This window comes from Nerophis lumbriciformis, linkage group LG20 (assembly GCF_033978685.3).
Source record: "Nerophis lumbriciformis linkage group LG20, RoL_Nlum_v2.1, whole genome shotgun sequence".
Classification (NCBI taxonomy): domain Eukaryota; kingdom Metazoa; phylum Chordata; class Actinopteri; order Syngnathiformes; family Syngnathidae; genus Nerophis; species Nerophis lumbriciformis.
This window is the reverse complement of record NC_084567.2, coordinates 3,440,800-3,458,219: the sequence shown is the minus strand read 5'-3', so window position 1 is coordinate 3,458,219 and position 17,420 is coordinate 3,440,800. Positions and strand designations below refer to the sequence as shown.

Sequence of the window (17,420 nt, the reverse complement as noted above, 5' to 3'; positions counted from 1 at the left end):
TTAACTAGATCCACTATGGACCGGACTCTCACACTATTATGTTAGATCCACTATGGACTGGACTCTCACTATTATGTTAGATCCACTATGGACTGGACTCTCACACTATTATGTTAGATCCACTATGGACTGGACACTCACACTATTATGTTATATCCACTATGGACTGGACTTTCACACTATTATGTTAGATCCACTATGGACTGGACTCTCACACTATTATGTTAGATCCACTATGGACTGGACTCTCACTATTATGTTAGATCCACTATGGACTGGACTCTCACACTATTAACTAGATCCACTATGGACCGGACTCTCACACTATTATGTTAGATCCACTATGGACTGGACTCTCACTATTATGTTAGATCCACTATGGACTGGACTCTCACACTATTATGTTAGATCCACTATGGACTGGACACTCACACTATTATGTTATATCCACTATGGACTGGACTCTCACACTATTATGTTAGATCCACTATGGACTGGACACTCACACTATTATGTTATATCCACTATGGACTGGACTCTCACACTATTATGTTAGATCCACTATGGACTGGACTCTCACACTATTATGTTAGATCCACTATGGACTGGACTCTCACAATATTATGTTAGATCCACTATGGACTGGACTCTCACTATGGACTGGACTCTCACAATATTATGTTAGATCCACTCGACGTCCATTGCACCAGTCGCCCATTGGGTTGAGTTTTTCCTTGCCCTGATGTGGGATCTGAACCGAGGATGCCGTTGTGGCTTGTGCAGCCCTTTGAGACACTCGTGATTTAGGGCTATATAAATAAACATTGAACGATTGATTGATTGATCATTTATTTCCGACTATTTTTAATTATCAGTAGAAACTTTTGCGAAACTTTCGTTTAACAAAGTAACAGTAAATGTAGTTAAAAAAAACTCACACACACACACACACACACACACGCACACACACACTCACACTCACATTGGACATTCACACGCAATTCCTCGTGGAATCGCAAATGATAGTCTCATGTGTTCCACCTTCTACTTTTTCTGTGTCATTGCCTGAAATAAATGAATACATTAATGAATGAATGAAATAGATACAATTGTTTTAATTTTTTTAAGTTTTGTTTACAAGTATTTTATATTATCCATGGATACTTTTGCGAAACAGTTGTTAATTTTTTTTTTAACAGTAAATGCCTTTATTTTGGAAAAAAAAAACAACAACCGGAAGTGGCTGACTTTTAACGCATGCGCAAACAGACCGAGCACTGCAGTTCAAGATGGCGGACTGAGCGGCTGTGGCTTCCTGGATAAGTTTCGAATTCACGATCTAATAATTTTATAGATGAACGAAGATTCGTCTTTTCTAAAGCCCACGAAACGGAAGTCGTGTTTGGAGCGATGGAGTGTTATCTGAAGTGAAGATTGAAGACGTGATAGAAGATGGACGACTACTGCTATGCTAAGATGGCGACGTCATGTAAAAGAGAAAGTGAAAGAGAATCAACTTCCAGCAAATCACCAACGGAGATAAAGACGAAAGATGAAGGTGAGTGAGTTGACTTTTTATTCATTTAAAAGCTATTGAGAGTGTTGATGAGAAATGAGCCGACCTTGTTGAAGAATGTAAAGAAAGAGCCGCCATGATTGTTAGCTTGAAGAAGGCAGTGGAGTTCACATCAGAGGAGATGAAAGAATGCAAAAGTCAAATGAAGAAAGTGGAAGAGCAAAACAAGCGCTTGTGTAAAGAAAAGAATGATGTGAAAGAAGAGATGTTGGGGAAGAGTAAGAGATGTGAAGAGAAGACTGGACCAGGCCCGGCCCTAACCAATCTGGCGCCCTAGGCAAGATTTTAGGTGGCGCCCCCCCACATCGGCAGTGAAGTGTATATACTCACAAGAAACGGAATAGCTTTGTCTTTGACCTTTTTTTTTACGTAAAGAAAGCAAATTAACAATCAGAATAGTTAACAAGATAAAAAAAAATATGAATAAATAAATGAATGCAAAAAATAAACAATGAATATATGAAATACAATATTTTTTACATACATATTGCTTAATTAACATTAATGATGTGCACTTTAACAACTAGGCTTACAACTATACCTAATATATAAAGGGGTGGAAAAGTGACTATTACCTGCAAGGCAAACATTAGCTAACCAGAAGGCAATAACAATGTAAACAAAAAACACCTGCTTAAAAGATCTAATACAAATGTCCCTGAGGAATGTAAGGTGGGAGTACTGTAATTACCTAACGTTACATTATTATTTTCCATAACAATTTAGCCCCCTCCACAATTAACCCGACGTTAAAACAGAACTAGCTATTTATTGATTAGCAATTACCGAATCATGTAACATTAGCTTAATGCTAAAAAGCCAGGTTACTATCACATTCTGTAACAGACAAATAATTTCATGTAGGCTAACGTTACCTACCTGCTACCTCTGTCTTTTCTCGTTTCTCCTCCTCTTCTTTTCTCTTTTTTCTTCCCTGGGCACCTGACAGTTTTGGCCGTTTTGACATCTTGTGTTGATTTTTTGATGTGGTGACGTCCAAAAAGAGTCATGATACGGGAAGGGAGGGGGCGCACCGTGCGGGGGGAGGGGGGGGGGGGGTGTAATGTTGTAACAAATAATATTTCTATTATATAGGCTTTACTTTGCATTTTAATTAACGTGGGATTATTTTTTGTATTTAGAAATAATAGTACCAACTTTTTTTTTTTTTCTCCAACATTTGTGGCACTGGCGTGGCGCCCCCTGATGGACGGCGCCCTTAGCATTTGCCTATACGGCCTATGCCACGGGCCGGCCCTGGACTGGACCACATGTCTACATCAACTTTCAGAGGATTGGAGGTCATAAAGAACAAGAATAATGTCATTACTGTCAACTTTGGATCGGGAAGTTCTCCACAAGTGTCACAAAGTCAAAGAAAGTTACCAAAGCAAATGTAATTGATTTTTTTGTTGTATCTATTGTTACAAAGCAACATGTATTTTGCGTCAAGGAATGTTAGGCACCTAAAAATGTATTGTTAAAGGGGAACATTATCACAATTTCAGAATTGTTAAAACCATTAAAAATCAGTTCCCAGTGGCTTATTTTATTTTTCGAAGTTTTTTTCAAAATTTTACCCATCACGCAATATCCCTAAAAAAAGCTTCAAAGTGCCTGATTTTAACCATCGTTATATACACCCGTCCATTTTCCTGTGACGTCACATAGTGATGCCAACACAAACAAACATGGCGGAAAGAACAGCAAGCTATAGCGACATTAGCTCGGATTCAGACTCGGATTTCAGCGGCTTAAGCGATTCAACGGATTACGCATGTATTGAAACGGATGGTTGTAGTGTGGAGGCAGGTAGCGAAAACCAAATTGAAGAAGAAACCGAAGCTATTGAGCCATATCGGTTTGAACCGTATGCAAGCGAAACCGAGGAAAACGACACGACAGCCAGCGACACGGGAGAAAGCGAGGACGAATTCGGCGATCGCCTTCTAACCAACGATTGGTATAAATAAATGATAAATGGGTTATACTTGTATAGCTCTTTTCTACCTTCAAGGTACTCAAAGCACTTTGACACTACTTCCACATTCACCCATTCACACACACATTCACACACTGATGGAGGGAGCTGCCATGCAAGGCGCTAACCAGCAGCCATCAGGAGCAAGGGTGAAGTGTCTTGCCCAAGGACACAACGGACGTGACTAGGATGGTAGAAGGTGGGGATTGAACCCCAGTAACCCTCCGATTGCTGACACGGCCACTCTACCAACTTCGCCACGCCGTCCCTTGTGTTTGTTTGGCATTAAAGGAAACTAACAACTATGAACTAGGTTTACAGCATATGAAATACATTTGGCAACAACATGCACTTTGAGAGTGCAGACAGCCCAATTTTCATCAATTAATATATTCTGTAGACATACCCTCATGTCAGCAGGCCAGGGAAGCTAGGGTCGATAAAGCCGCTGCTCCTCCACATGGAGAGGAGCCAGATGAGGTGGTTTGGGCATCTGGTCAGGATGCCACCCGAACGCCTCCCTAGGGAGGTGTTTAGGGCACGTCCAGCCGGTAGGAGGCCACGGGGAAGACCCAGGACACGTTGGGAAGACTATGTCTCCCGGCTGACCTGGGAACGCCTCGGGATCCCCCGGGAGGAGCTGGACGAAGTGGCTGGGGAGAGGGAAGTCTGGGCTTCCCTGCTTAGGCTGCTGCCCCCGCGACCCAACCTCAGATAAGCGGAAGAAGATGGATGGATATATATATATATATATATATATATATATATATATATATATATATATATATATATATATTTCGAATATATATGTATGTATGTATATATGTTTATGTTTATATACAGTATATATGTATACATACATGTATATATTAAGTTAAAGTACCACTGATAGTCACACACACGCTAGGTGTGGTGAAATTAACCTCTGCATTTGACCCATCCCCTTGATCACCTCCTGGGAGGTGAGGGGAGCAGTGAGCAGCAGCGGTTGCCGCGCTCGGGAATCATGTTTGGTGATTCAACCCCCAATTCCAACGCTTGATGCTGAGTGCCAAGCAGGGAGGTAATGGCTCCCATTTGTATAGTCTTTGGTATGACTCGGCCGGGGTTTGAACTCACGACCTACCCATCTCAGGGCGGACACTCCAATACATGTATGTGTGTGTGTGTGTGTGTGTGTGTGTGTGTGTGTGTGTGTGTATCCATCCATCCATTTTCTACCGCTTATTCCCTTTGGGGTCGCGGGGGTGCTGGAGCCTATCTCAGCTACAATCGGGCGGAAGGCGGGGTACACCCTGGACAAGTCGCCACCTGTGTATATATATATATATATATATATATATATATATATGTATGTTTGTATGTATGTATGTATATACTGTGTATATACAGTATATATGAATGTATATATGTAGAAATATAAATATATGTACATGTGTATATATATATATATACTGTATACATATATGTATATATATTTATATATGTGTATATTTATACATATGTATATTTATATATGTATATATTTATATATATATATATGTATAAATGTTTATTTATATGTGTATATATATATATTTTAAAGTTTTGTAATCAGAAATATTAAGCTACTAAAATTCGCTAAACATGGATAAGTGTTGAGAAAGTTTAGCATTTTTCCCATGATGCATTGTGTTGAATTTATAATTTAGATTTTGTTTATGAAGGCCACAAAGTTCTGTGAGCAGGTTGTGTTATATGTGACCATGTCTGTTGACATTTTGTGTTGGTTGGATTTTTTTTTTTTTGCACCATGACTAGGGAAGGTTGTTTGCATTGGGTCATACAGGTAAATGCTGCGCACATTTCAATCAAAGGTCATTGACCTGAATTACTCATGTTGCCAACTAGATGGCGATTAAATAGGCAGCATCAATATTGTCAGACTATTAAAACGAATGCAATCTCCCTGTGGTTAATATTCCTAATTCAACTCATGAGTCTTGTGGGCCAGATTGAAGACTGGACACCCCTAATTTACAGTATGTACAGTAGCGCAAAGAAGTAGTGTCAATTAGCCCAATTCACCTCCTAGATGGGGGGTTGGCGTGCTCGTGTGTGTGCGGACGAGGGGAAAAGGGTGGGGGCCACAGGGGACAGAGTTCAGCAAGGAAACAGCTATGGGCATGTAGCTGTTCCTGAACCAGGCGGTTCTTGATCACCAGAGGTGGGTAGTAACGTGCTACATTTACTCCGTTACATCTACTTGAGTAACTTTTGGGATAAATTGTACTTCTAAGAGTAGTTTTAATGCAACATACTTTTACTTTTACTTAAGTATATTTATAGAGAAGGAACGCTACTTTTACTCCGCTACTTTTATCTACATTCAGCTCGCTACTCGCTACTAATTTTTATCGATCTGTTAATGCACGCTTTGTTTGTTTTGGTCTGTCAGACAGACCTTCAAAGTGCCTGCCTTACTGGTGACGTTTCACTTCGTTCCACCAATCAGATGTAGTCCTGGTGACGTTGGACCAATCAAACAGAGCCAGGTGGTCACATGACCTGACTTAAACAAGTTGAAAAACTTATTGGGGTGTTACCATTTAGTGGTCAATTGTACGGAATATGTACTGTACTGTGCAATCTACTAATAAAAGTTCCAATCAATCAATCAAAAGTGTGGAGGAAAAAAGATCCTTTTTTTATTTCAACCGTACATCCCGTCAAAAGCCTAAAGACTGACTGCACAGTTCCTGTCTTCACAATAAAAGTGCCGCTCCATCGCGCCTGCGCTTTCAAAACAAGAGTCTCCGAAAGCCAGCGCAAACAAGCTAGCAAGCTAAGGAGTTTGACGCCAATATATTTCTTGTAAAGTGTATAAAAACGAATATGGAAGCTGTACAAATAAGATGCCAAAAACCCACCACTTTCATGTGGTATTAGACAGAAAGGAGGAACTTTTCTTCTCCTCCATTTGAAAACGTGGACGTTATCATCACGACTGTCTGATTACAATCAACGCAAGTCATCAGAATCAGGTAATACACCAACTTATATTCTAGTCTGCATGAAAGAAAGGAATCTATATGTTAAACATGCATGTATATTCATTAAAACATCTTTAACATGTAAACAAAAACAGCAAAATAAATACATATAAATTATATACTGTATATATCAATGTACCGTATTTTCCGCACTATAAGGCGCACCGGATTATTAGCCGCACCTTCTATGAATTACATATTTCATAATTTTGTCCACCAATAAGCCGCCCTGGACTATAAGCCGCGCCTACGCTGCGCTAAAGTGAATGTCAAAAAAACGCTGCGCTAAAGTGAATGTCAAAAAAACAGTCAGATAGTTCAGTCAAACTTTAATAATATATTGAAAACCAGCGTTCTAACAACTCTGTCCCAAAATGTACGCAAATGTGCAATCACAAACATAGTAAAATTCAAAATGGTGTAGAGCAATAAATAGCAACATAATGTTGCTCGAACGTTAATGTCACAACACACAAAATAAACATAGCGCTCACCTTCTGAAGTTATTCTTCATTCGTAAATCCTTCGAATTCTTCGTCTTCGGTGTCCGAATTGAAAAGTTGCGCAAGCGTGGGATCCAAAAATGGCCGGCTCCGCCTCGTCGAAGTCATCGGATTCAGTGTCGCTGTTGTTGTGCAGCAGTTCTGTGAATCCTGCCTTCCGGAAAGCTCGGACCACAGTTGTGACCGAAACTATCTGCCCAGGCATTTACGATCCACTGGCAGATGTTGGCGTATGTCGACCGGCGCTATCTGCCCGTCTTAGTGAAGGTGTGTTCGCCTTCGGAGCTGTGTGAAAAAAGCCACCCGGCCTCTTCGCGTAAACTTCCCTTAACCACTCGCTCATCTTTTCTTCATCCATCCATCCCTTCGAGTTAGCTTTTATGATGACGCCGGCTGGAAAGGTCTCTTTTGGCAAGGTCTTCCTTTTGAATATCATCATGGGTGGAAGTTAGCATGGCAAGCTAGAACCACAGTGAAGGATGACTTCTCATTCCCTGTGGTGCGAATATTCACCGTACGTGCTCCCGTTCCACAGTGCGGTTCACAGGAATATCAGCTGTGAAATACGGTAGTAATCCGTGTGCGGATGGAGAGATTGCGTCTTTTTATGAACCGGATCGCTTAGTAGGAGCCATTTTGTGGTCTTTACAGATGTAAACAGGAAATGAAACGTACGGTGATATCCGCGCGTTTTTTCTTCTTCTTCCGGGGGCGGGTGGTTGCTTAAAGCGCTTCCTGTTCTATGGGGGCGGGTGCTTTCCTTGGCGGTTGCTTGCGTAGAAGAAGAAGCGCTTCCTGTTCTACCGGGAAAAAAGATGGCGGCTGTTTACCGAAGTTGCGAGACCGAAACTTTATGAAAATGAATCGTAATAAAGCGCACCGGGTTATAAGGCGCACTGTCAGCTTTTGAGAAAAATTGTGGTTTTTAGGTGCGCCTTATAGTGCGGAAAATACGGTATATGTATATATATATATATATATATATATATATATATATATATATATATATATATATATATATATATATATATATGTGTGTGTGTGTGTGTGTATGTTACTCATCAGTTACTCAGTACTTGAGTAGTTTTTTCACAACATACTTTTTACCTTTACTCAAGTAAATATTTGGGTGACTACTCCTTACTTTTACTTGAGTAATACATCTCTAAAGTAACAGTACTCTTACTTGAGTACAATTTCTGGCTACTCTACCCACCTCTGTTGATCACAGACCCTTGTAGCGCCTACTAGAGGGGAGGAGGTGGTATGAGTCCTTGTTGGTCGCTCATCTGAAAAAATGCTTCCTGTAAATGTCGTCAATGGCAGGAAGTGAAGCTCTGGCAACCCGTTGGGCGGTTTTCACTGCCAAATGCATCGCCTTATGGTCTGAGATAAAGCCGTTTCCATACCAGGCCGTAATATAGTTGCTAAGGATGCACTTGATTGGTGCAACGGTAAAAGTTCACCGGGATGTCTGAAGAGAATAGTTTTTAGTTCGGAGGCACGAGTGAGCCTTTTTGACCGGTTAGTTGTCCAGGAGCAGTCTTGTGAGATGTGAGTCCCCAGGATTTCATAGATCATGTCTGAATTAAAGTGTGTGTTGTTTGTGTTCTGCAGACGTCCAGCAGCTCATCGGTCATTCAGAAGAACTTACCCCTCAGCCGCTGAATGAGGGCTCCACTCTAAAGCTGGAGTGCCCATGGCCCCCCCACATTAAAGAGGAAGAGGAGAAACTTTGGATAACGCAGGAGACTCATCACAACCAGTTGCCACGGACTGTTGTCTCTGTGAAGACTGAAGATGATGAAGAGAAACCACCGATTGGTCATCCAGAAGAACTTGCACTTCAGCCGCAGGTTGAGGGCTCCACTTTGAAGCAGGAGCGTCCATGGCCCCCCCACTTTAAAAAGGAAAAGGAGGAAGCTGATCTCACCAAGCTACCACTGACTGGTGTCTCTGTGAAGACTGAAGATGATGAAGAGAAACCACAACAAGACCACCTCTTAGCTCCACTATCAGATAGTGAGGCCGAAGACGACGTTGAAAAACCTTCAAGCATCGATGCACATTGTGAAGGTGATATGAGGACTCACACTGACAACAAATACTGCTCAAAAAATGACAAAAGGGATATAAAATGTTCTATTTGCTCAGTTTGTGGCTTTACTCATAAGAGCCATTTGACTGGACGCGTGAGAACACACACAGGAGGGAACCCATTTAGTTGCTCAGTGTGTGGGAAAGACTTTTCGACCAAGAGCCATGTGACAGACCACATGAGAACACACAAAGGAGAGAAACCATTTGATTGTTCAGTTTGCGGTAAAAAATTTTCTCATAAGAGCCATTTGACAAAACACTTGGGAACGCACACAGGAGGGACACCATTTAGTTGCTCAGTTTGCGGAAAGGGCTGTTCTACTAAGAGCCAAGTGACAAACCACATGAAAACGCACACAGGAGAGAAACCATTTGATTGTTCGGTTTGTCGTAAAAGATATTCTCAGAGGAGTGACGTGACAAAACACATGAGGACGCACACAGGAGTGAAAGCATTTAAGTGTTCGGTTTGTGGTAAAAGATTTGCCCGCCGCACAGATTTGCCACGACACATGAGAACACACACAGGAGAGAAATATTTTAATTGCTCAGTTTGCAGTAACAAATTTTCTTCCAAGACCAGTCTGACAGAACACATGCGAACGCACACTGGAGAGAAACCATTGTTATGTTCAATATGTGGCAAAAGATTCTCTCATAAGTCATCTTTGATGGGGCATATGAAAACACATGCAGGAGAGAAACCATTTGATTGTTCAGATTGCAGTAAAAGATTTTTTCACAAGAACGATTTGACAAAACACATGACAACACACACAGGAGTGAAACCATATAAGTGTTCAGTTTGTGGTAAAAGATTTACCCGGCAGACAGATTTGCCAAGACACATGAGAACACACACAGGAGAAAAACATTTTAATTGCTCAGTTTGCAGTAACCGATTTTCTTCCAAGATCAGTCTGAAAGAACACATGCGAACGCACACGGGAGAGAAACCATTAATATGTTCAGCTTGTGGTGCAAGATTTTCTCATAAGTCATCTATGCTACGGCATATGAGAACACACGCAGGAGAGAAACCATTTGATTGTTCAGTTTGCGCTAAATGATTTGTTCACAAGAATGATTTGACAAAACACACGAGAACACACACAGGAGGGAAACCATTTAGATGTCCAGTTTGTGGTAAAAGATTTACCCGCCAGACAGATTTGCCAAGACACATGACAATACACTCAGGGGAAAAACCTTTTAAGTGCCCAGATTGCAGTAACATATTTTCTTCTAAGATCAGTTTGACACAACACATGCAAACAAACACTTGAGTGAAACCATTTAATTGTTGAGTTTGTGGCAAAAGATTTTACCGTAAATCCGATTTGCCAAAACACATGAGAACAACACACAGGAGAGAAACCATGTAGTTGTTCGTTTTGTTATTTAAGCTTTTCTGACAGGAGAGATTATTTCAACATTTAAAGAAATACTACGTAGTATTCATTCAGTTGTTTAGAACGTGGCATAAGTTGCTGATCATTCAAGTAATGATGCTAATTATGCCGACGGCGTGTGCGATTGTCAATCAATCGTCACAATCGAGGTGGGAGAGATATTACCAGTTTGTATTGCATTCCTACGTGTAGTTGTGGACAACAGAAGTGGCATCTGGTATCATAAGATTATCACTTTCTAGGTGACTTCTCACTTGTGACGTTACACTTTTTTGGTTTGACAATCTTGTCGTACAAACTGGACAACTGAAGGCAATATTTGTTAGTGCTAAATTATTTTATCTTACTCAAAGACTTTTAAAATGTTCCGTATTCAGTGTGTGTTTGCATGTTTTATCATAGTTGTCTTGTGAGTTAATCTGTTATAGTTAACTCAGCATGAAATGTTTTTCTCCTGTGAGTTCGAGTGATGCTAAGAGCAGCAGCTACACAACTTTGATTGGTTGAGAACAACATGCATGGGGTTTTCCTCACCTTCCTTTTGGATTACAGAAGTGTACATCAATGATCATGAAATTATGTTTGTGTTGTGACAATGTTGTATAGTAGCATTGTACACGGACACGCACAACTTTGTATTATTATATCTTTGTAAATACTTGTGCTACAACTCCTGCTGTAACCTTTTTATAAAATATACTTGAGACAACAATTGGATAACAATCTTATGCAATGAGGAGCTGAATGAATTGTATATATTTTTCTATATTTGATATAATGATGACTCAATCAGTACTAGTGTTAGTGCAGCAGATGGCACCATTTTGTAACAAAGCAATGACGTAATGCTGACTATATATGGTCAGTCGTGACCCCAGGATGCAGAGACTGCAGCCTAAGTCCAGGTAAAACTTGACTGATGATCTCATTAAGTGGCTTGTTTTTTGTTGTATTCAAATAGTCCCATCAGGGTCGTGAATGCTGTTTACAAGTCATCCGTCATCAGGATATTGTAAAGATCTAAAGTCTAATCCATTGTGCTGATGTCGGTGTTTTTCACCTGGCGCGGTAAAGGGGGGTTCTTCCTTGAGGGTCCGTGCGTCAAGCCACCTAAAATCTGTGCAGACTCTCAAACTTCAATCCATTTTTCCACACTAATAGAAGAGTGGAAGTGTATCTTCATACAGTTTTATCTCGACCTCCTACATGCACTTGGACTTGGTCAAAGTCCCTCCGCATCCTACAACACAACCTCATGAGTCAAGGGAACGGGACTTGGGAGAAAATCCTCACTCATTTTCGTGTCTTCTGTGAGCAGGGGCGGATCCAGACTATTTCCAGATACGGGGCTGAGGGGTTATAACCAAGAGGTTGGGGGGTTACCTAAAAACATCAGTTTTTACCTTGAAAATTAGCTTTTACCTTGAAAATCAGTTTTTACCTTGAAAATCAGCTTTTGCCTTGAAAATCAGCTTTTACTTTAAAAATCAGCCATTGCCTTGAAAATCAGCTTTTGCCTTGAAAATCAGTTTTTACCTTGAAAATCAGCTTTTACCTTGAAAATCAGTTTTTACCTTGAAAATCAGCTTTTACCTTGAAAATCATTTGTTGCCTTGAAAATCAGCTTTTACCTTGAAAATCAGCTTTTACCTTGAAAATTAGAACCCTAACTCTAACCTTGAAAATCAGCTTTTACTTTGAAAATTAGCTTTTACCTTGAAAATTAGAACTTTAACCCTAACCTTGAAAATCAGTTTTTGCCTTGAAAATCAGCTTTTACCTTGAAAATCAGCTTTTACCTTGAAAATCTGTTTTTACCTTGGAAATCTGTTTTTACCTTGGAAATCAGCTTTTACCTTGGAAATTAGCTTTTACCTTGAAAATCAGCTTTTACCTTGAAAATCAGTTTTTACCTTGAAAATCAGCTTTTACCTTGAAAATCAGCTTTTACCTTGAAAATTAGAACCCTAACCCTAACCTTGAAAATCAGTTTTTACCTTGAAAAGTAGCTTTTACCTTGAAAATTAGAACCCTAACCCTAACCCGAACCTTGAAAATAAATTTTTGCCTTGAAAATCAGTTTGTAACTTGAAAATCAGTTTTTAACTTGAAAATCAGCTTTTACCTTGAAAATTAGAACCCTAACCCTAACCTTGAAAAATAGCTTTTACCTTGAAAATTAGAACCCTAACCCTAACCCGAACCTTGAAAATAAATTTTTGCCTTGAAAATCAGTTTGTAACTTGAAAATCAGTTTGTAACTTGAAAATCAGTTTTTACCTTGAAAAATAGCTTTTACCTTGAAAATTAGAACCCTAAGCCTAACCCGAACCTAGAAAATCAATTTTTGCCTTGAAAATCAGTTTTTAACTTGAAAATCAGCTTTTACCTTGAAAATCAGTTTTTACCTTGAAAATCAGCTTTTACCTTGAAAATCATTTGTTGCCTTGAAAATCAGCTTTTACCTTGAAAATCAGCTTTTACCTTGAAAATTAGAACCCTAACTCTAACCTTGAAAATCAGCTTTTACTTTGAAAATTAGCTTTTACCTTGAAAATTAGAACTTTAACCCTAACCTTGAAAATCAGTTTTTGCCTTGAAAATCAGCTTTTACCTTGAAAATCAGCTTTTACCTTGAAAATCTGTTTTTACCTTGGAAATCTGTTTTTACCTTGGAAATCAGCTTTTACCTTGGAAATTAGCTTTTACCTTGAAAATCAGCTTTTACCTTGAAAATCAGTTTTTACCTTGAAAATCAGCTTTTACCTTGAAAATCAGCTTTTACCTTGAAAATTAGAACCCTAACCCTAACCTTGAAAATCAGTTTTTACCTTGAAAATTAGAACCCTTACCCTAACCTTGAAAATCAGTTTTTACCTTGAAAAATAGCTTTTACCTTGAAAATTAGAACCCTAAGCCTAACCCGAACCTTGAAAATAAATTTTTGCCTTGAAAATCAGTTTGTAACTTGAAAATCAGTTTTTAACTTGAAAATCAGCTTTTACCTTGAAAATTAGAACCCTAACCCTAACCTTGAAAATCAGTTTTTACCTTGAAAATTAGAACCCTTACCCTAACCTTGAAAATCAGTTTTTACCTTGAAAAATAGCTTTTACCTTGAAAATTAGAACCCTAAGCCTAACCCGAACCTAGAAAATCAATTTTTGCCTTGAAAATCAGTTTTTAACTTGAAAATCAGTTTTTACCTTGAAAATCAGTTTTTAACTTGAAAATCAGCTTTTACCTTGAAAATCAATTTTTGCCTTGAAAATCAGCTTTTACCTTGAAAATCAATTTTTGCCATGAAAATCAGCTTTTACCTTGAAAATCAGTTTTTGCCTTGAAAATCAGCTTTTACCTTGAAAATCAGATTTTACCTTGAAAATCAGTTTTTACCTTGAAAATCAGCTTTTACCTTGAAAATCAATTTTTGCCATGAAAATCAGCTTTTACCTTGAAAATCAATTTTTGCCTTGAAAATCAGCTTTTACCTTGAAAATCAGTTTTTACCTTGAAAATCAGCTTTTACCTTGAAAATCAGTTTTTACCTTGAAAATTAGAACCCTAACCTTGAAAATATATGTATATATATATATATATATATACATATATATATATATCCATCCATCCATCCATTTTCTACCGCTTATTCCCTTTTGGGGTCGCGGGGGGCGCTGGAGCCTATCTCAGCTACAATCGGGCGGAAGGCGGGGTACACCCTGGACAAGTCGCCACCTCATCGCAGGGCCAACACAGATAGACAGACAACATTCACACTCACATCCACACACTAGGGACCATTTTAGTGTTGCCAATCAACCTATCCCCAGGTGCATGTCTTTGGAGGTGGGAGGAAGCCGGAGTACCCGTAGGGAACCCACGCAGTCACGGGGAGGACATGCAAACTCCACACAGAAAGATCCCGAGCCCGGGATTGAACCCAAGACTACTCAGGACCTTCGTATTGTGAGGCAGATGCACTAACCCCTCTGCCACCGTGAAGCCCTATATATATATATATATATATATATATGTATATATATGTATATGTATATATATATATATATATATATGTCCTTACGTAACATCACCAGAATGATTGACAATTAGGAGGACCAATAGTCAACATGATCCACCCAGAAATAAATAAAACAAATGGCTTATCGATAAGCCATTAAAAAAATAAATTGTTTTAATATTTATTTATATGTATCATTATTCTCCTATTCACCTTTCCAGTAGAGGCCTCTCCCCTCTCACTTTCTGTGCTCCTCTGCCCTGACTCCTACAGGTCAATAGGGGTTGTGGAGTTATTATTATTATTATCTACTGATGATAGTCATACGTGAATGAGCTCAGCTCCTGTTCTCCTCCATGTGTAAAGTGAGAAACACAGCTGATGCTCCAGAAGGAAGTAACCCCAAAGATAGCAAATGGTAAAAAAGAGTGCACATTTAACTTTATAAATAACCAGGACCTTCATGATGCATTTCAGGCTAACTAGCTAACTAAGTAGCAGCATTGTTTTAGAGTGGGAATGTAACTTTTTGTCAAACACAGACCTGGTGTAAAGTGGAGCTAATACATTTTACGACAAGCAGTGATGAATACTTACCTTCTTCAAAAAGTTTCTTATGTCCATTTTGCATCCGTTCACGTTCTTGTTCTGCAGTGCTGTGTGCTAATGTGCTTCGTACACCTGCAGGACCGCAAGCAAGGTCGCAGAGAAAATGCGCACTGGATTTTGAGTGATGTGGGCATTTTCTATATGAACAAGTCCAAGGACCGCAAGCAAGGTCGCAGAGAAAATGCGGACTGGATTTTGAGTGATTTGGGCATTTTCTATATGAACAAGTCCAAGGACCGCAAGCAAGGTCGCAGAGAAAATGCGGACTGGATTTTGAGTGATTTGGGCATTTTCTATATGAACAAGTCCAAGGACCGCAAGCAAGGTCGCAGAGAAAATGCGCACTGGATTTTGAGTGATGTGGGCATTTTCTATATGAACAAGTGGAATGGATTGGCTACTGACGCACTAAAGGGGCTCTCTACCTTACGCTATGAAGTGAGGGGAAACAGAGTGAATAATGACAGGTTATATGATTATTTATTTAAACTCATATTCGGGCCACTTTATAATGAATATGTCGGCATGTATTTGTAAAAAAAAAAAAAAAAATATATATATATATATATTTATTTATTTTATTTTTTTTAACACCAAATTATTTAGGGGGGCTTAATAGTGGAGCCCCCCTAAAATAGGCCTAGCAACGCCAATGGTCCAGTCCATAGTGGATCTAACATAATAGTGTGAGAGTCCAGTCCATAGTGGATCTAACATAATAGTGTGAGAGTCCAGTCCATAGTGGATCTAACATAATAGTGTGAGAGTCCAGTCCATAGTGGATCTAACATAATAGTGAGAGTCCAGTCCATAGTGGATCTAACATAATAGTGAGAGTCCAGTCCATAGTGGATCTAACATAATAGTGAGAGTCCAGTCCATAGTGGATCTAACATAATAGTGAGAGTCCAGTCCATAGTGGATCTAACATAATAGTGAGAGTCCAGTCCATAGTGTATCTAACATAATAGTGAGGGTCCAGTCCATAGTGGATCTAACATAATAGTGTGAGAGTCCAGTCCATAGTGGATCTAACATAATAGTGAGAGTCCAGTCCATAGTGGATCTAACATAATAGTGAGAGTCCAGTCCATAGTGGATCTAACAAAATAGTGTGAGAGTCCAGTCCATAGTGGATCTAACAAAATAGTGTGAGAGTCCAGTCCATAGTGGATCTAACATAATAGTGAGAGTCCAGTCCATAGTGGATCTAACATAATAGTGAGAGTCCAGTCCATAGTGGATCTAACATAATAGTCAGAGTCCAGTCCATAGTGGATCTAACATAATAGTGAGAGTCCAGTCCATAGTGGATCTAACATAATAGTGTGAGAGTCCAGTCCATAGTGGATCTAACATAATAGTGAGAGTCCAGTCCATAGTGGATCTAACATAATAGTGAGAGTCCAGTCCATAGTGGATCTAACATAATAGTGAGAGTCCAGTCCATAGTGGATCTAACATAATAGTCAGAGTCCAGTCCATAGTGGATCCAACATAATAGTGAGAGTCCAGTCCATAGTGGATCTAACATAATAGTGTGAGAGTCCAGTCCATAGTGGATCTAACATAATAGTGAGAGTCCAGTCCATAGTGGATCTAACATAATAGTGAGAGTCCAGTCCATAGTGGATCTAACATAATAGTGAGAGTCCAGTCCATAGTGGATCTAACAAAATAGTGTGAGAGTCCAGTCCATAGTGGATCTAACATAATAGTGAGAGTCCAGTCCATAGTGGATCTAACATAATAGTGAGAGTCCAGTCCATAGTGGATCTAACATAATAATGTAAGAGTCCAGTCCATAGTGGATCTATCATAATAGTGAGAGTCCAGTCCATAGTGGATCTAACATAATAGTGAGAGTCCAGTCCATAGTGGATCTAACATAATAGTGAGAGTCCAGTCCATAGTGGATCTAACAAAATAGTGTGAGAGTCCAGTCCATAGTGGATCTAACATAATAGTGAGAGTCCAGTCCATAGTGGATCTAACATAATAGTGAGAGTCCAGTCCATAGTGGATCTAACATAATAGTGAGAGTCCAGTCCATAGTGGATCTAACATAATAGTGAGAGTCCAGTCCATAGTGGATCTAACATAATAGTGAGAGTCCAGTCCATAGTGGATCTAACATAATAGTCAGAGTCCAGTCCATAGTGGATCTAACATAATAGTGTGAGAGTCCA

At 39.4% G+C, this 17,420-nt stretch overlaps 1 protein-coding gene across 1 annotated transcript; it reads left to right on the top strand.

Moving 5' to 3' along the window:
• Positions 1–1,329: 1,329 nt before the first annotated feature.
• On the top strand, positions 1,330–11,733 carry LOC133619165 (uncharacterized). The gene is made up of 2 exons (XM_061980079.2): positions 1,330–1,558; positions 8,710–11,733. Exons 1-2 carry the CDS (start codon positions 1,453–1,455, stop codon positions 10,260–10,262), a joined length of 1,659 nt encoding a protein of 552 aa, XP_061836063.2. The 5' UTR covers positions 1,330–1,452; the 3' UTR covers positions 10,263–11,733.
• Positions 11,734–17,420: the final 5,687 nt, after the last annotated feature.

Excerpts from the sequence above, each read along its gene's own strand:
- LOC133619165 (XM_061980079.2), top strand. The coding sequence starts at position 1,453 with ATGGACGACTACTGCTATGCTAAGATGGCGACGTCATGTAAAAGAGAA. Across the intron at positions 1,559-8,709 it reads GATAAAGACGAAAGATGAAG|ACGTCCAGCAGCTCATCGGT; the intron begins GTGAGTGAGTTG and ends TGTGTTCTGCAG.